A 20,012-nucleotide genomic window follows, 5' to 3' on the forward strand; every position below is an offset into this window, starting at 1 on the left:
ATGGAACATCGGCATTTGCGTTAACAGCAGCCTGTTAGCGTATGTGCTGAACAATGTGAACCCAGCCTAACAAAACAATAATGAAAAAGAGAACACTCAAGGATTAATGTGCACATTTTACTAACAATTGGAAAAAAAACCTCATGGACAATACATCCGTTGATATCACCCACTCGCTGGCTCACCACTTGGTACAACATCTGTGAGGTTCCCTCCTATGTCACCAGGATCAATAAGTATCGAAAAACAAGTCCTAATATGGCGGCACTTGAAGAGAGGACCAATCCTTCAAATCAGAGAAACTATCACAGTTGTGCTATGACAACGAGTATGTGGACCCATCTAATTGCTTCAATATATCTAAAGGAAGAAAGGAAGCAACTTGGAAATAATATTGTTTAAAATCTAAGGATGAGAGAGCGTGCATGGTAATAATCAGGTATCAGTCGAGTATCAGGGTGGTCAGATGTGCTCGTTACTCGGCAATCATTGTCTGGTGCTTGGTAGTAATGTCCCGCCCCCCATGTTTGGCGCCTGTTACACAGCCAATAATAAGCATTGCCTGAGAGTCGCTGTAATGCCGTAGCCATCTTAGTTGTGGCATTATTGTGATTGGCTGGCTGTGTGACATCATCAGGGAATATAAAAGGAGAGGTGCCACCTGACTCGGCACACTGACGCCATTGCACAGCTCTGTGACACTTTGTATTGGAGGGAGAGAGAGCTTGTCTAGGCCTGTGTGTGCACGGTATAACGAGTCAGAGGCCTGTAGTGTAGATACTGGTGCTGAGGCTGAGCCATCATACTAACAGCTCTTCTAAGGGATAATCGTTTGTATCACATACAATCTACATTTAGTCTAGGGAGGGAGAGAAAGTTGCAGGAGCAGGGAGAGTGGCAGAATCCAGTCTGTAGGCAGGGAGTAGGGTAGTTACTTTTTTGTGTGAAAAAATTGATCCTGCAACTATCATTAATGGTATAACACTGCTCACTGCTGTATATCCATTGCGAAGTCACTGTAGATATTATCTGGTGAAAGCTGTTATAGCATATAAATGGAGCTAGGCCTAGTGTTTTTGATAATCTATCCACCCCCTGGAGTGTTGAGCAGTTGCTAATTTATCCCAAACCAGTTCCCACAATCCCTCTCACCAGACCCTTTAGTCCACCCCCTACTTTCTACAGAAACCGCACTCATCAAAGTGACCAACGACCTTCTGACAGCAAGATGTAATGGTGACCACTCTATGCTCATTCTTCTCGACCTTTCTGCAGCTTTCGACACTGCTGACCACCCTCTCCTACTCTCTATGCTCCAGTCACTAGGCATTAAGGACACTGCTCTCCTGGTTCTCTTCCTATCTTACAGACCGCTCATTCATTATTTTGTCCTTGGCTCCATTTTGTCTCCTCTTCCTCTCACTGTTGGGGTTCCTCGGGGCTCAGTGCTTGGCCCCTACTTTTATCTCTACACGGCCCTAATTGGACGGACTATCATCAGATTTGACTTTCAGTACCATCCTTTTACTGATGACACGCTGTAATACAGAACGCCAGTGACTGTCTGCAGTCTCCAACTTCATGCCCGCCCTCTATCTGAAACTCAACCTTTCCAAAACTGAACTTCTGCTCCCTCCATCTTCTAACCACCTTAAATCTGACATCTCCCTCTCTGTGGGTGGCACCATAATAATGTAAGGGGTTGCAAGGACAATGCGGTACCCCCTAACCCCTTAAGCCATGTGTAATGTGTATGCTGCTGTGTGTATATATATATATATATATATATATATATATATATATATATATATATATATCATATATTTTCTGCTGTACAGTGTATTTTGTAGGCACAGTGTAGTTTACAGTTTAGACACTAGATGGGGGCACAGAGTTCTTGAGTGTTAGCCTCCCTGTAGATAGTTAACATAGGAGGGGATAGCTGGGGAGTAAGACAGCAGGACTTCCTGAGGTTTAGGCAGTCAGTGCGGGTAGCCCATAGTGCTCGGGCAGGCAATAAGAACGAGCCACCTAGCACCCTGCAACGTTGAAGCAGAAGCCCAGCCATCCAGAGACAGTGGGTCACCTAGCAGAATGACAGAGGCAGAGAGAAGAGATTGAAGGAACCAAGGATTGAGTTTCCCTGGAAGAATACTGCAGGACAGAGTGTGGCAAGACAGCCAGGCGGGTCACTCAGGATGTGGAGATTGTTAGCATGGGTGGACTCCCTTGTTGGCGGTGCAAAACGGATGAGGGACCCACTGCATACAGTGAGCATACACAGCAAGGAAGCCGGGAAAACGTACAGTGAGGTACGACCCGATCTCGAGCCGTGTGACAGGGAGAGAAGAGAAGGGAGAGATGCAGTATCATGTAACATGGAAACTATTGTTGTTGATAGAATGTATCTGGATGTGCTGCAAAGATCTGAAAGCAAAGTTTGGCATTTTGAGCTATACTTGGCCTCTGTGACTCACTGCTCTGCTGCTCCTTCTCCCCGCCATCTTTCTGGGACAATGACTCATGTATGAGCCGAGGGGGACATTTTCAGCACCAAAAAATGTGATGAAAAACTCGGCTTATACACAAGTATATACGGTATACTGTAGAACCTTGCTTTGTGTGAAATTTCGTTGGTTTGAAATAAAACAAAAAATGGCCCACTGCAGGTGTAGAAATTTGGTTGTTCAAAAATTGACTATTACCATCAATTCTTTTTATTTATTTTTTTGCAACAAAGATTTTGTTGTCACACATTATCACAATCACATATTGTTTGTCACACATATTTTGTGTGAAATTTTATTGGTTTGAAATAAACAAAATTGGCATGCTACAGGTGTAGAAAATTGGTTGTTCAAAATTGAACATTGTCACATACTGTATACTTTAGAATTTGGCTTATGTGAAATGTTGTTATCTTGAAATAAAAGCAAAAATTGTCTTGCTATAGGTGCAGAAATTTTGTTGTTCAAAAATTGACCATTGTCATAAACTTTACAAGTTGGTTTGTGTGAAATTTTGTTGGTTTGAAATAAAAAAACAAAATTGGTCTGCTACAGGTGTACAAATTTGGTTCCTTAGTACTTGGTACTATTTCTCCTGTTATGGTGTCCCACCTTGTACAGGCACGAGTCCAGTAATATCACTTTGTCCTTATCAAAGCAGTTATTGGAATTATCCACTTAAAGACTGACACATTTACAAGGGCTTGTGGCCATGGACGCTACATTTTCCTGAAGGCACGCTGGGTGAACAATGTGGAAGACAGGGCCATCTCCTACCCCAACACTGCACGTGTGCTACCGACGAGGAGGATTGCTGGTACTATCAGGGTTTCCAGACAGATCTTGCCACTGAGCCTCCAACCAGACATGGTCGTGTGTGATAATGGCCATAACCTGGTGGGGACTGTGAAGCTTGGCAAGCTCACATACATACTATGCTTGGTCCACATGTTCATCTTGGTAGTTCAGCGGTTTCTGAAAACCTACCCAGATTTGCCAGAGCTTCTGGTTATGGTACACCGCGTCAGCGCCCATTTCACCAAGTCAGCTACAGCTGCTATCACTTTGGCAGTGCTGCAGCAGTGCATGCAAGTGCCAGCTCACCGACTGGTATGCGACATGACCACGAGCTGGAACTCCACACTGCACATGCTCGCAAGGCTTTGTGAGCAGCACAGTTCAGTTGTGGAATACCAGCTCAAACACACCCTTCGGCATTCTGTTTAGCCTCCGCACATAACAGCTAAAGAGTGACATGGATGTCTGACATTTGTGCAGTTCTCCAAGACTGTGAGGACTCCAAAAAGAGGGTGGGCGGCAATGACGCCATCATCAGTGCAACAATCTCACTTCTGTGCCTACTAAAACAGTGCTGCTGACAAGGTGGACCAGGTAGAGACCAGGTAGAGACAGAGGAAGACATGAGACAAGGAGAAAATATGTATGAGACCCTCCTTTATGTCTAATACAGGGTGTATATTAATCCCTATTTTTGGCACTTCTTGCTTTCTTCATAAATTACACTAAAATTTCCAATTTTTTTAATTAAAAAATTACATTTTGGCCTACTTAAATTACAATTTTTTTTTTTAAAAATCCTTTTAAAATGTTGCCTTATATACATGTCATTATAGAGGAAAAAATGTTTCTTAACATGTTTTTCCTATTAACTCCAATTTCTCTTCAATTGTGAATGTTTTATGGTCAGTCCTTAAAGTGAAGTAAAAGTGTGACACCATCCTTCTCCTTGTAGGGTCTGACAGAGCAATGCTTATTTTTTACCATTGACTCCCATTTTATGTGTTATTTGAAACAAGCACACGAGCATTAGAAATTGCTTGGTTTGAGTAATGAGCATTTGAGCATTTTAGTGCTTGCTCATCTCTATTAAAAACCTCTTACCATTTTGTGTATACAGGTCCTCTGCAGACTTATTTATCTCAATGGTTACAGACTACGGCCTTACCGGCACCACGCCTCTGTCACCACGCCCCCTTGAGGAAGCGAGATTTATTCTCGCGAAACGCGCGTCGGGGAGAGAGGTCGTTCCCTGGACGGATTCCAACACACTATGGGTAATTAACCTTTTATGTTATTATTCGTATGGGCAAGCAATCGCTTACATGATATGTGTGGCATTTATTGTCAGCTAAAACTACTTGAATCGCTATAAGGGAGGAAACTTGTCTCCCCCTTGGCACATGCTTAGTAAGGGGTTCCTTTTGTTTCATGCCTATCATTATGGCCACTTGGAAGCATAAATTGTTCATTGCTGTCCTTTCAGTCCTAGGATAACGACCTCTTTGCGTTGATACCATTCGGGTCACACTATTTTTCTGTTTTGTTCATGCTAATATATAATCTATGAGGTATAAGTAATGAAATCTTTCTGTCTGTTGATGTTTTACATTTAATAAATGGTACTTTTATACGAAAAACTCTAGTTTCTCCTATATTTAAATATGCTATAATTGAGTTAGTATATGTGTTACAATTCGCATATTGCTGGTTTCTTTTATATGTTAGGCCTTGCCGGCATATTGCTTGCCTTCTCAGCGTTGCGTTCACCGCTCTACTTCCCCCAGCAGCAGACCATCTCTCTGAGCTGCCTTGTGTTCACTGCCAGCTCTGCTCATAGACAGTCTCCACTTGGCTATAGGCGCAGCCAGATACTGCAGGGATTTAACCCTGTTCTGCAAGATTTGCCTTTCCCAGCCAATACTTAGGCAGCAGGGGGTTTATTAGGCAGCTCCTCCCACCACTCCTTGCCCTATAGTTGGTTCCCAGTTGCCTGTCTCTGGATCCTGTGGGTGCATGTTTTTTGTGTCTCTACTGGTATTGACCCAGCTCATGACAGAGAGAGAGAAAGGAAGAAGAATGTACACCCTCAGAGGAAGGTGATCATCACCAGGTGAGTGTGTTTGAAGAAATCAAGCATTGGTGGCAGTGTACTCATTTAAGTGGGAAAGTCAGAGGACCTACAGCAAGAAACTTCTAAAAGGGACATTTGGGAATTAGTATTGGACAAACCTTGGAAGCTGCAGTCAGAGACAGATTCAGCAAGGTTGGTGTACGTTCAGTAAAGTGAAAGCCAGAAACGCGCCCTTACTGGGTTCTCAACAAGTTTAGTTGAAGTAAAGTTTTCACAGCGAAGAGCACTGCTTTAAATGGCACTATACTGGGAAAGGATGGAGGTCCTCAACTTAACCTGATATTCTACAGTAATCTCTATTTCACCAACTGTGACGCTGTCCATAACCAAAGTGAATGTGCCTCTGTATTGTACAAAGAACACAGCAAGCTCATCTCTTAATATTCTCTGTATATAAGTTTTGCTGTTAGTAGTGATGGACGAATGCGTGGATGTTCAGTCCAGCGACTCGAGGCTGGACTGTTGGTTTGTTCTCTTTTGAATTGAGTCCTGATTTTGTATTTGATGCAATGATGGACAATAGTGTTGAGCATTCCGATACTGCAAATATCGGGTATCGGCCGATATTCGCTGTATCGGAATTCCGATACCGAGTTCCGATATTTTTGTGATATCGGGAATTGGGATCGGGATCCATAATCATGTAAAAAATAAAGAATAAAAATAAAAAATATGGATATACTCACCCCTCCGACGGCCCCCGGCTCACAGCGGTGCAACCGGCAGCCTCCGTTCCTAAGAATGCAGTGAGTGTAGGACCTGCGATGATGTCGCGGTCTTGTGATTGGTCACGTGACCGCTCATGTGACCACTCACGTGACCGCGACATCATCGAAGGTCCTTCACTCTCTGCATTCTTAGGAACGGAGGCAGACACTTGCAGCGGTGACAGCCAGGGCTCGTCCGAGGGTGAGTATATCCATATTTTTTATTTTTATTCTTTATTTTTTACATGAATATGGATCCCAGGGCCTGAAGTAGAGTTTCCTCTCCTTCAGACCCTGGAAACCATCCAGGATCACTTCTGATATTTGTGTCCCATTGACTTGTATTGGTATCGGGTATCGGTATCTGCGATATCCGATATTTTTTGGATATCGGCCGATCCAATCCGATACCGATACTTTCAAATATCGGAAGGTATCGCTCAACACTAATGGACAAAAATTGGTCTGGAGACCATGTAGACATTGCCATGATGCAACATCAGACCACTCCTACTCCAAGAATTATGATGTGGGGTGGCATAATATACTGTACAGTGGCCGGACCCATCTTGTATTCCATTTCCAGTGCACTAACATCTCGACGTTACCCCTAATTGATCATGGACTCAGTGGTCTGGTCATTTATACAAAATGTCCCATCAGCCATTTTTGATCTGACCATTTATACATAGTGTCCTAGGTGCCATTTGTTGGTCCAGCCATTTATTCATAGTGTCCCAGGAGCCATTTTTGGTCCTGCCATTTTTACAAAGTGTCCCTGGAGTCATTTCTGGTTCTGCCATTTATACAAAATGTCCAAGGAGCCATTTTTGATCTGACTATTTATACATAGCGTCTTAGGTGCCATTTTTTGGTCCCGTCATTCATTCATAGTATTCCAAGAGCAATGTATGGTCCAGCCATTTATTCATAGCGTCCCAGGAGCCATTTTTGGTCCATCCATTTATACATAGTGTCCCAGCAGCCGTTTTTGGTCTTGCCATTTTTACAAAGTGTCCCAGGAACCATTTTTGGGACGTCAATTTATACATAGTTTCCTAGGAGCCATTTTTCCATTTTTAACACAGCATCAGGCCACATGTTGCTCATGTTACTGTGAGAAGCCTGTGTGGCATAAATGTGCTATCATGGACTGCAGCGTCTCCAGACTTGTCTCCCATTGAGTACATGGCGCCCAGGTATTAATATACCCACTCTCACCATATTTCTTTGTGAAGGCTGTGTACAGAACAGTGGCTGAAGCCATCCCGCCTGCCTCTGCGACTGAAAGCTGCAGCTCCTGGGAAGAAGATAGTTAATTTTCTCTCAGTAGCTGCGCTTTCAGTTTGGCGGCCTGGCAGCATTGTAACACTATTAACCTGGTTAATGGCATTTGGAGACATAACAGGTTTCTTTTAACTTTACCAGGTGTTGACTGACATTTTACTTTCTTGTTTCCGTAACTCTCAAAAGTTTCAATATTCAGATATATGATCCCCACATTCTCCAGAAATTCATGGTTTTACAATAAGACCATACGACTCCAGGCCTCATTCAGTTGTGAGTGATATTTTACATTTCCAAAAAAAATGGTTCAAGTGTTACCAGTGTTTGGCCAGTTCTTACCATCAGGGTTTCATCAGAAATTTTTTCCATGGAAAATGGACACGTCTAGGTGATTTTTGCATAGACAGAAAACATGAACATGTGAACAGCCCCACAGACTGTAATGGGTATGAGTAGTAATAATAGAACATGAAGGTGAAAACTGGTCGTCTGAATGGCGCCTTATACAGTATGAATGAACTGGGCAGTCAGAGTTAGATGGCGGTAATGTAGTGCCGGATGAAGCTTCCGCCAATAGTGAAACTGCTCTGCAGAATAAAAGATTTAAGAGAAAAAAAAATTCTTGCAATTTAATTTGCAAGAAAAGCAAATTTCTACGATCTATGATGTCTCAGGTTAATTGCAAAACCAGAGGATATGATTCAGTAGGTGCCAAAAATGCAAAACAATAACGAAAAAGAGAACACGCAACCATCAATGTGCAAAGTTTTTTATTAACCATCATGAAAAAAACATATGGACTCAACCTGACCCTTTCACCCACTTTCTAGATCAGAACTTAGAACATATCAGTAAAGTATCCCCCTATGTCACCAGGAATAGAAAGTAGCCAAAAACAAGATTCCCATGTCCTACCATGTCAACAGTTGTAGAGTGGCCCAAATCTCCAAAGAAAGGGTATGTGGACTTATGCAACCTATTTTGGTGCTTCACTACTTCTAAAGTAAGAAATGAAGCAACTTTGTAGGTGGTCTTCCCGATTTCAGCATACAGCTCCTGCACAGGGCTATTTGTGTCCATGGTAACAGACTACACACAAAGCATGTGCAGTCTGATTCCAGCAGTTATACTATCTTTTTGTTGTCCCCTCTTTTTAATGAAAAGAGAGGACAGAAGGAGCAGAGCTAAACATGACTGTAGTAAGCAACCATGGAGACACATAGATCTGCATGTGAGCTGCATAGACTAATATAAAAAAAAAATCTAAAATTGCTTAATTTTTAATTGGATATTACTAAAGCAGAGCAGAGCTGAGTTTTTTTGGATAAAGTTCTGAGCTTAGAAATAACAAAACATGAATACTTTAGGCTTGAATTGTGAGGTTTTGGAAACGAACGACATTTCCTTGATCCAGTATGAAAATATTGGAGGGCCAACCAACATGGAGACAACAGATGAAGAACATCAATGCGAATCAAGACAGCCCTATTCCATTAGAGGTGGTCATGACCTTGACTTGGTTTCTCTATTTTGGAGACCTTTGTGGGTCACAGGTAAACTCGACGGAGGTCACTGGGTGATGTGATTGTATTGCATTGAGGGCAAAGTTTCTTAGATCCCTGTCGAGAAAATGAGAAGAACATCACCTTGTGACATCAGGAGAAGGATAATTCCCTATTTTCTGAGTCACATCCAGAATAACTCTAAACTCCACAGACATTCATGTGACCAACTTGTGCCCATATGTGACCCCCCATAAAGCACTGGAACAGAAAGCAATTCATCCCGGGGTATGGTACAAGCTGGAAAATGCCAGATTAGGTTAAAGATGGGGTTCTTACCAGTGCCCTTAACCAGCAGCTCTCACAGTGAATGTGCCAGCATTGGATAGAAGCGACGGGGACGGTGTAGGCATCCTACACAAAAGAAAAAAATACAACATCAAGAAACTTCACCCGTGTGTTGTGGTGTGATTTCAAAACTACCAGGCAACACTGACAAAAACGGGATTGGTGGAAAATGCCAACCCATTTTTTATCATTCATTCCCTGAATAAACTTTCTTACTTAAATCCATTAAATTACTGTGTAACTTGTCAATAATGGGCAATGGCTTCCCGAAGATCAAATGTACCACTGATGTAAAAGTGAGTCTGGGTAGCACTGTCAAAATTTAAATAAGTTAGGTAGGACAATACCAAGATAATTTTTGTCAGGTTTACTAGTAAAAGATTGACAACTATTGACTTAAGACAACATTCAACATTGGCAACCAAGAGTGTCCACTGCAATCTTACCAAGCAAATGTGACAGGTGTGGGTATTTTTCAATTTCTCCGTCAATTCCTGGATCTTCTCTCGAAGAGCATCCAAACTCTCTTGGCTGAAAGTGAAACAATATAAACGTTATTTTTGATAATGTTATTGACCTATGGAACATTAGGTACCCACAACTATATGCCAAGGTACAAATATGATGGCCAAGGAACTTTACTGTAAAAAAAAAAATTAGAGCCATAAATGGTCACTATGAAAGTGCTACAATTTTATCAGGTAGATGCCATGGACCAGCACAAAATTGGTTTTATGAATGTTATTTGTTTACAGTTGCTTACGTGACTAATACTTGCCCAGTAAGGACAGGAAATCAGACAAAGTATGGTCATCTTAGGATCTGAGAAGAGCCCAATGTCCTCGGATTCTTGAGATGTCTCCTCCCATGGATGCAGTATTATCATTTTTCAAGCAACAGACTTGGATTGAGCATTCAAGAACCAGAGGATGACCTTGTTCTTACTTGGGAAGAGAGTTTACTCGTGAAGCAATGAAAACATATTTTCATCTTCAAAGTTGGGTCAAGTTTACTCATGAATTCCCATCTTTGCAATGATTGCTGGAGTGGAGTAGTTTTTTTTATTATTACAACCATCCTATGACCATGGTTCTGCATTATACATTGTGATCCATCTAAGATCAATTGATCAAAATGTTCAACATCTACATAGGGAGATAAAGAAGAACAACTCACTTAAGACGGGAAGAAGCTGATGTCTCCTCACCATCAGAGTCTTCACTGTGACTTGGAGAGCTGATTAATGGCGATACCCTACAACCTGTAAGTAAGACAAAAAACAATCTTAAATTTTATGACAATCTGTAGTTATATTGAATATAATGCAAACATTAGAGTTTATGATTTTCTCCTAAAAAAGGTTTGCTTTTTGAAGGACCTATATAAAGCTGACTGATAACTTCTAGATACAAGCTTTGGAAGGTCTAGAAAGGTTTGCTTCATAGTAGAATAAGTTAGGTATAGTACGTGAAGGTGTTGAATTGGAGTTTTTTGGTGATAACTGAGGATGGACTTAAAGCTCCGAAAAACTATACCCTATTCATCATGACGTACAGTATAACCTAAAAGGATCAATATATTACTGGAACATAGCAAAAAAAAAGTGTAAACTCTCAGAAGAAATGTGCCTCAATTAGCACCTTTAGATTTGTTTTTTCTTGTGAGCGTGCTAGTTTTGAACCCCTTTATTATGTCAAAATCTGAACTAACTGGATGATCCTCTGATTTTTAAGTCAATTAGTCATTTGCTGGCTATTTAAGTTACTTCATGAAACCTGGCTTTAATTAATGTTGTTGAAATATTCAGAGATCATGATTTAACACTAGCGATGGGTGAACCTGTGGATGTTTGGCTGAACATCTAAAAAAAAGTTTGGTTCGTGTACCAGAACTCAGACCCCATTCAGATGAAATGGGGCCGCCTGAACATCTGTTGTTTGCCTCACTGTCATCTGCATGACAAAGCAGCAATCACAGGCTCTAATAGGCAATAAGATCATTACTGCCGCTCGGAGAGTTGCTGTTCAGACGCTGTCAGATAACAGCGTGAGGCAGCAGCTGTGACAGGTGGTAAAAAGGTTACTTATGGTCACACACGTCAGCTGATGAGAGAGTGCTACTTCCATCAGCCTATGCCTGCTGTCACTGATAACGTGAGAGCAGGCGTACAATGATGAGACTATTCATCAGCCGGCGCCAGTGCGCTATAAATTAATATTTTTTTTTAAAAATGATGTCAGGTTTCTTCTACTTTTGATAACCAGCACAGGCAAAACTGACAGCTGCTGGCCACAACCCTGAGCTGTTGGCTTTATCATGGCTGGTTATCAAGAATAGAGGTGTCCCATGCCATATTTTGTAAATTATTTAAATAAGTAATTATAAAAGGCATGGGGTCCTGCCCATTTTTGACAACCAGCCAAGCTAAAACAAACAGTTGGGGGCTGGTATTCTCAGACTGGTAAGGAGCCATGGATATTGTTCCCCCAGTCTAAAAATAGCAGCCCTCAGCCGCCCCAGAAGAGGCACATCTATTAGACCCATTTCTGGTGCTTTGCCTTACTCTTCCGGCTCTTCTTCTTTTCCCAGGTAATATTTATGGGGTTGATGTCAGCTGTTTTATGGCACTTGACAACAAGCCCATCCAGTAATGGATAGGCATCTGTAAGACACATCCATTACTAACCCCATAGTTAGAAAGAAACACAGCCAGAATAAAATCATTTAAATTAATGACACATACTCCTTTATTTGAAATAAAAAAGCATAGTTATACTCATTTTTATGCCTATTCCACTGAAGCCCATGTCACCTGTACAAAAATATAAAATAATAAACAACCATAATACTCATATTTACACTTAATCTACTGATGCCCACATCCCCTGGAAAAGAAGAAAAATAATAAACAACCATATTCCCTCACCTGTCCAATGTGAAGATAATCCATACTGTTCCAGGACGATCCAGATGATTTGGATAGCGGTCACATCAGTGATGCCGTGAGGTCACCGGGGTTCATCATCATTGAACTCTAGTGAACTTTCTCACAGCAGCTCAGGGCTAGACACTGCAGGAGTAATTATGCTCTTCTCAATGTGTTCTGCCTGGCACATAATTGATGTGACCACTATCTAAATCATCCGGATTGTCGTGGGACAGTATGGATTATCTTCACATCGGACACGTGAAGGATATGGTTGTTTATTATTTTTCTTCTTTTCCAGGGGACATGGGCATCGGTGGATTAGGTGTAAAAGTGAATATTTTGGCTGTTTATTATTTTCTGTTTTTTACAGGTTACATGGGCTTTAGTGGAATAGAAGTATAGATGACACCTCTCCATTACTAACCTCTGGGCTTGTTGTCAGTGGCCATAAAACATCTGGCATCAAACCTACAAATATTACCCCACTTGCCACCACACTAGGGCAAGTGGGAAGAACCGGGCAAAGCATTAGAATTGTCAAATTTAATATATGTGCCCTTTCTGGGGCAGCTGTGGGCTGCTATTTTTAGGCTTGAGGGTCAATATCCATGGTCATTTACCAGTCTGAGAATACCAGCTTCCAGCTGCTTGCTTTAGCTTGGCTGGTTGTAAAAAATGGGGGAGACCCCACCACATTTTTTAAAATTATTTATTTAAATTTTAAAAAAATGTCAGGGGTCCCTTCTGTTCTTGATAACCAGCCATGAGAAAGCTGACAGCTGAGGGTTGCAGCCCCCAGCTGTCAGTTTTGCCTGCACTGGTTGTCAAAAATAGGAGAGACCCCACATCAATTTTTATTTACATGTATTTATTTATAGCAGGGACAGTAGGTGTAGGCTGATGGAAGTAGTACTCTCTCATTAGCTGACGCTTGTGACAGGAGGTACCCTTTTTACTGCCAATCACAGCTCCTGGCTGACGCTGTCATCTGACAGCGTGGTAACCCTAACTCTCTGACCGGCGGTAATAATCTTACTGCCAATCATAGCCACCAGTGTTTATCCCACTGCCAAACCCAAACAGTAACATTCAGTTCCTGGAGAAGTCCATGTTCGGTGTCTGTTCCCAAATGCCAAGTGTTCGGTACGGACTCCGAACTTTACTGCTCAGGTTCGCCTGTTGTGAATTTGCTTTTTGGCTCCCTCTAGTGGTTACTAGTTTTTTGACTCTGGTTTTTCTGTCATTCCTTTTATCCGCACCTGGGTCGTTAGTTAGGGGTGTTGCTATATAAGCTCCCTGGACCTTCAGTTCAATGCCTGGCAACGTAGTTATCAGAGCTAATCTGCTGTGCTCTTGTCTACTGATCCTGGTTCCGGTTATATCAGCTAAGTCTGCTATTTTGCTTTTTGCTATTTGTTTTGTTTTGTATTTTTGTCCAGCTTGTTCCATATCTGTATCCTGATCTTTGCTGGAAGCTCTAGGGGGCTGGTGTTCTCCCCCCGGACCGTTAGACGGTTCGGGGGTTCTTGAATTTCCAGTGTGGATTTTGATAGGGTTTTTGTTGACCATATAAGTTACCTTTCTTTATTCTGCTATTAGTAAGCGGGCCTCTCTGTGCTAAACCTGGTTCATTTCTGTGTTTGTTATTTCCTCTTACCTCACCGTTATTATTTGTGGGGGGCTTCTATCCTGCTTTGGGGTCCCTTTCTCTGGAGGCAAGAGAGGTCTTTGTTTTCTTCTACTAGGGGTAGTTAGATTCTCCGGCTGGCGCGTGTCATCTAGAATCAACGTAGGAATGATCCCCGGCTATTTCTAGTGTTGGCGTTAGGAGTAGATATATGGTCAACCCAGTTACCACTGCCCTATGAGCTGGATTTTTGTATCTTGCAGACTTCCACGTTCCTCTGAGACCCTCGCCATTGGGGTCATAACAGTTTGCCAGGCCCGTATTATATGTGTAATGCATTGCAAAAGAGGGATTACAAGAAAGAAGATTCTGAGTTTTTTTTTTTCCTTCTCTCATTTTTTTTTTCTTCTTCCCCTTTACCTCAGAGTGGCTTAAGCTTGCTGCAGACATGAATGTCCAGACCTTGATTACAAGTGTGGACCAGCTGGCTACTCGTGTGCAGGGCTTACAAGACTATGTTATCAGAAGTCCTAGGTCAGAACCTAAGATACCGATTCCTGAACTGTTTTCCGGAGACAGGTTTAAGTTTAGGAATTTCATGAATAATTGCAAATTGTTTTTGTCCCTGAGACCCTGTTCATCTGGAGACTCCGCTCAGCAAGTAAAAATTGTTATTTCGTTCTTACGGGGCGACCCTCAAGATTGGGCTTTTTCGCTGGCGCCTGGAGATCCGGCATTGGCCGATATTGATGCGTTTTTTCTGGCGCTCGGTTTACTTTATGAGGAACCCAATCTTGAGATTCAGGCAGAAAAGGCCTTGCTGGCTATGTCTCAGGGGCAGGACGAGGCTGAAGTGTACTGCCAAAAATTTCGGAAATGGTCCGTGCTGACACATTGGAACGAGTGTGCACTGGCCGCTAATTTTAGAAATGGCCTTTCTGATGCCATTAAGAATGTTATGGTGGGTTTTCCCATTCCCACAGGTCTGAATGATACTATGGCACTGGCTATTCAAATTGACCGGCGGTTGCGGGAGCGCAAAACCGCAAATTCCCTCATGGTGTTGTCTGAACAGACACCTAATCCGGTGCAATGTGATAGAAAAACCGCAAATTCCCTCATGGTGTTGTCTGAACAGACACCTGATTTAATGCAATGTGATAGAATCCTGTCTAGAAATGAGCGGAAAATTCATAGACGCCGGAATGGCTTGTGTTACTACTGTGGTGATTCTACACATGTTATCTCAGCATGCTCTAAACGTATAGCTAAGGTTGTTAGTCCGGTCACCGTTGGTAATTTGCAACCTAAATTTATTCTGTCTGTAACTTTGATTTGCTCACTGTCATCTTATCCTGTCATGGCGTTTGTAGATTCAGGTGCTGCCCTGAGTCTTATGGATCTGTCATTTGCTAAGCACTGTGGTTTTATTCTTGAACCATTAGAAAATCCTATTCCTCTTAGGGGGATTGATGCTACGCCATTGGCAGCAAATAAACCGCAGTATTGGACACAGGTTACCATGTGCATGACTCCTGAACACCGCGAGGTGATACGTTTTCTTGTTTTACATAAAATGCATGATTTGGTTGTTTTAGGGCTGCCATGGTTACAGACCCATAATCCCGTCCTGGACTGGAAGGCTATGTCAGTGTCAAGTTGGGGCTGTCGTGGTATTCATGGGGATTCCCTGCCTGTGTCTATTGCTTCTTCTACGCCTTCGGAAGTTCCGGAGTATTTGTCTGATTATCAGGATGTCTTTAGCGAGTCCAGGTCCAGTGCATTGCCTCCTCATAGGGACTGTGACTGTGCTATAGATTTGATCCCAGGCAGTAAATTTCCTAAGGGAAGACTGTTTAATCTGTCGGTACCTGAACATACCGCTATGCGTTCGTATATCAAGGAGTCTCTGGAGAAAGGACATATTCGTCCTTCTTCTTCCCCTCTTGGGGCGGGATTCTTTTTTGTGGCTAAAAAGGACGGATCTTTGAGGCCTTGTATTGATTATCGGCTTTTAAATAAGATCACTGTCAAATTTCAGTATCCTTTGCCGCTGTTGTCTGACTTGTTTGCCCGGATTAAAGGTGCCAAGTGGTTCACCAAGATAGACCTTCGTGGTGCGTACAACCTTGTGCGCATTAAGCAAGGTGATGAATGGAAAACCGCATTCAATACGCCCGAAGGTCATTTTGAGTACTTGGTGATGCCTTTTGGGCTCTCCAATGCGCCTTCAGTTTTTCAGTCCTTTATGCATGACATTTTCCGGAAGTATCTGGATAAATTTTTGATAGTTTATCTGGATGATATTTTGGTTTTTTCTGATAATTGGGACTCGCATGTGGAGCAGGTCAGGTTGGTCTTTAAAATTTTGCGTGAAAATTCTTTGTTTGTCAAGGGCTCAAAGTGTCTCTTTGGTGTACAGAAGGTTCCCTTTTTGGGGTTCATTTTTTCCCCTTCTGCTGTGGAGATGGACCCAGTCAAGGTCCGAGCTATTCTTGATTGGACTCAGCCCTCGTCAGTTAAGAGTCTTCAGAAGTTCTTGGGTTTCGCTAACTTCTACCGTCGTTTTATCGCAAATTTTTCTAGCATTGTGAAACCTTTGACGGATATGACCAAGAAGGGCTCCGATGTAGCTAACTGGGCTCCTGCTGCCGTGGAGGCTTTCCAGGAGTTAAAACGCCGGTTTACTTCGGCGCCTGTTTTGTGCCAGCCCGATATCTCACTTCCCTTTCAGGTTGAAGTGGATGCTTCAGAGATTGGAGCAGGGGCCGTTTTGTCGCAGAGAGGCCCTGGTTGCTCTGTTATGAAACCTTGTGCCTTTTTCTCTAGGAAATTTTCGCCTGCCGAGCGAAATTATGATGTGGGCAATCGGGAGTTGTTGGCCATGAAATGGGCATTTGAGGAGTGGCGTCATTGGCTCGAGGGTGCTAAGCATCGTGTGGTGGTCTTGACTGATCACAAAAATCTGATGTATCTCGAGTCTGCTAAACGCCTTAATCCGAGACAGGCCCGCTGGTCATTGTTTTTCTCCCGCTTTGATTTTGTTGTCTCGTATTTACCTGGTTCAAAGAATGTGAAGGCCGATGCTCTTTCTAGGAGCTTTGTGCCTGATGCTCCTGGACTCGCTGATCCTGTTGGTATCCTTAAGGATGGAGTTATCTTGTCAGCTATTTCTCCGGATCTGCGACGTGTGTTGCAGAGATTTCAGGCTGATAGGCCTGAGTCTTGTCCACCTGACAGACTGTTTGTCCCGGATAAATGGACCAGCAGAGTCATTTCCGAGGTTCATTCCTCAGTGTTGGCAGGTCACCCGGGAATTTTTGGCACCAGAGATCTGGTGGCCAGGTCCTTTTGGTGGCCTTCCTTGTCAAGGGATGTGCGGTCATTTGTGCAGTCCTGTGGTACTTGTGCTCGAGCTAAGCCTTGCTGTTCTCGTGCCAGCGGGTTGCTCTTGCCCTTGCCTGTCCCGAAGAGACCTTGGACACATATCTCCATGGATTTCATTTCTGATCTTCCGGTGTCTCAGGGCATGTCTGTCATCTGGGTGATATGTGATCGCTTCTCCAAGATGGTCCATTTGGTTCCTTTGCCTAAGCTGCCTTCCTCTTCCGATCTGGTTCCTGTGTTTTTCCAGAACGTGGTTCGTTTGCACGGCATCCCTGAGAATATTGTGTCAGACAGAGGATCCCAGTTCGTTTCTAGGTTCTGGCGATCCTTTTGTAATAGGATGGGCATTGATTTGTCGTTTTCATCTGCTTTCCATCCTCAGACTAATGGACAGACGGAGCGAACCAACCAGACTTTGGAGGCTTATTTGAGGTGCTTTGTCTCTGCTGATCAGGACGATTGGGTGACATTCTTGCCGTTGGCTGAGTTTGCCCTTAATAATCGGGCTAGTTCCGCCACCTTGGTTTCGCCTTTTTTCTGCAACTCTGGTTTCCACCCTCGCTTTTCTTTGGGTCATGTGGAGCCTTCTGACTGTCCTGGGGTGGATTCTGTGGTGGATAGGTTGCAGCGGATCTGGAATCATGTGGTGGACAACTTGAAGTTGTCACAGGAGAGGGCTCAGCGCTTTGCCAACCGCCGCCGCGGTGTGGGTCCCCGACTACGCGTTGGGGATTTGGTGTGGCTTTCTTCTCGCTTTATTCCTATGAAGGTCTCCTCTCCAAAATTTAAACCTCGCTTCATTGGTCCTTACAAGATATTGGAAATCCTTAATCCTGTATCTTTTCGTCTGGATCTTCCTGTGTCGTTTGCTATTCACAATGTATTTCATAGGTCCTTGTTGCGGCGGTACGTTGTGCCTGTTGTTCCTTCTGCTGAGCCGCCTGCTCCGGTGTTGGTTGAGGGCGAGTTGGAGTACGTGGTGGAGAAGATCTTGGATTCGCGCCTCTCCAGGCGGAGGCTTCAGTACCTGGTCAAGTGGAAGGGCTATGGTCAGGAGGATAATTCCTGGGTGGTCGCCTCTGATGTTCATGCGGCCGATTTAGTTCGTGCCTTTCATGCCGCTCATCCTGATCGCCCTGGTGGTCGTGGTGAGGGTTCGGTGACCCCTCACTAAGGGGGGGGTACTGTTGTGAATTTGCTTTTTGGCTCCCTCTAGTGGTTACTAGTTTTTTGACTCTGGTTTTTCTGTCATTCCTTTTATCCGCACCTGGGTCGTTAGTTAGGGGTGTTGCTATATAAGCTCCCTGGACCTTCAGTTCAATGCCTGGCAACGTAGTTATCAGAGCTAATCTGCTGTGCTCTTGTCTACTGATCCTGGTTCCGGTTATATCAGCTAAGTCTGCTATTTTGCTTTTTGCTATTTGTTTTGTTTTGTATTTTTGTCCAGCTTGTTCCATATCTGTATCCTGATCTTTGCTGGAAGCTCTAGGGGGCTGGTGTTCTCCCCCCGGACCGTTAGATGGTTCGGGGGTTCTTGAATTTCCAGTGTGGATTTTGATAGGGTTTTTGTTGACCATATAAGTTACCTTTCTTTATTCTGCTATTAGTAAGCGGGCCTCTCTGTGCTAAACCTGGTTCATTTCTGTGTTTGTTATTTCCTCTTACCTCACCGTTATTATTTGTGGGGGGCTTCTATCCTGCTTTGGGGTCCCTTTCTCTGGAGGCAAGAGAGGTCTTTGTTTTCTTCTACTAGGGGTAGTTAGATTCTCCGGCTGGCGCGTGTCATCTAGAATCAACGTAGGAATGATCCCCGGCTATTTCTAGTGTTGGCGTTAGGAGTAGATATATGGTCAACCCAGTTACCACTGCCCTATGAGCTGGATTTTTGTATCTTGCAGACTTCCACGTTCCTCTGAGACCCTCGCCATTGGGGTCATAACATTCGCCCATCTCTGCTTAACCCCTGTCAATATAACTCATTAGGGAATAAATATGTCATAAAAAGGGACTATCAGATTTTGATCCACTTAGATAACTCAAGGGTTCCTACGAGGGACAGTGTGTCACTGTAAACTCTGTGACCTTCCCTACAGAAATCAGTCCTTGCTCAAGGGCATATTCCTTATAATTTTGGAGTCTAAGGTTCGTTTCACGGTAAACCAATTTGTCTAGTAAGATATTTTTGAGATTTTGAGAGGAAAGCAAAGAAAACTTTTTTAATTAGGATAAACTTCTTATGGTGCCCTGGATTAATTTCAATCAATAACTTCTCTTTTTTAAAGCAGAACTAAAACATTGTGAATCACGGCATTCCGGGAGAGATGAGGGTAGTAGGTTCTCATCTGAGAAATAATTATATTTATGAACTTTTGCACATCAAAGGCAGCAGATGTGGTAGAACTCTGTATAAAAAAGCAAGCAACAACTCATTGGTATTGTTTGAGTAGAGAAGATCTATAAAAATAGATCTCCCCCATTACATGAAGTCTGGATATCTCCTTTGGAGATCTCATCAGTAGTGTTGAGCATTCCGATACCGCAAGTATCGGGTATCGGCCGATACTTGCGGTATCGGAATTCCGATACCGGGATTCCGATACTTGCCGCGTATCGGATACCGGAATCGGAAGTTCCCAGATTCAAAATGCACAAATTCAGCCAATGAGAATGATTTCAAGTGTGGGCACATCCTGTTCAGCATGGAGGGCATGAAACTACTGGCATGGCTGTGATTGGCTGCTGAAATGATGTCATGATGCAGTTTAAAAGTCGCTGGCGCCATTTTG

The 20,012-nt window shown here is 43.1% G+C and overlaps 1 protein-coding gene across 1 annotated transcript in view; it reads right to left on the reverse strand.

The window, feature by feature from the left end:
- Nucleotides 1–8,188: 8,188 nt before the first annotated feature.
- The window catches only part of LOC143773282 (E3 ubiquitin-protein ligase Rnf220-like), a 71,652-nt gene continuing 59,828 nt past the window's right edge, over nt 8,189–20,012 (reverse strand). The window contains exons 9-12 of the mRNA XM_077260767.1: nt 10,460–10,544; nt 9,730–9,814; nt 9,275–9,349; nt 8,189–9,052 (exon numbers count right to left, since the gene is read on the reverse strand). Of these exons, the coding sequence (XP_077116882.1) occupies nt 8,981–9,052; nt 9,275–9,349; nt 9,730–9,814; nt 10,460–10,544 (317 nt within the window). The 3' untranslated portion in view covers nt 8,189–8,980. The remainder of the gene's footprint in view (nt 9,053–9,274; nt 9,350–9,729; nt 9,815–10,459; nt 10,545–20,012) is intronic.

Source organism: Ranitomeya variabilis, chromosome 5, assembly GCF_051348905.1.
Source record: "Ranitomeya variabilis isolate aRanVar5 chromosome 5, aRanVar5.hap1, whole genome shotgun sequence".
NCBI classification, from domain to species: Eukaryota; Metazoa; Chordata; class Amphibia; order Anura; family Dendrobatidae; genus Ranitomeya; species Ranitomeya variabilis.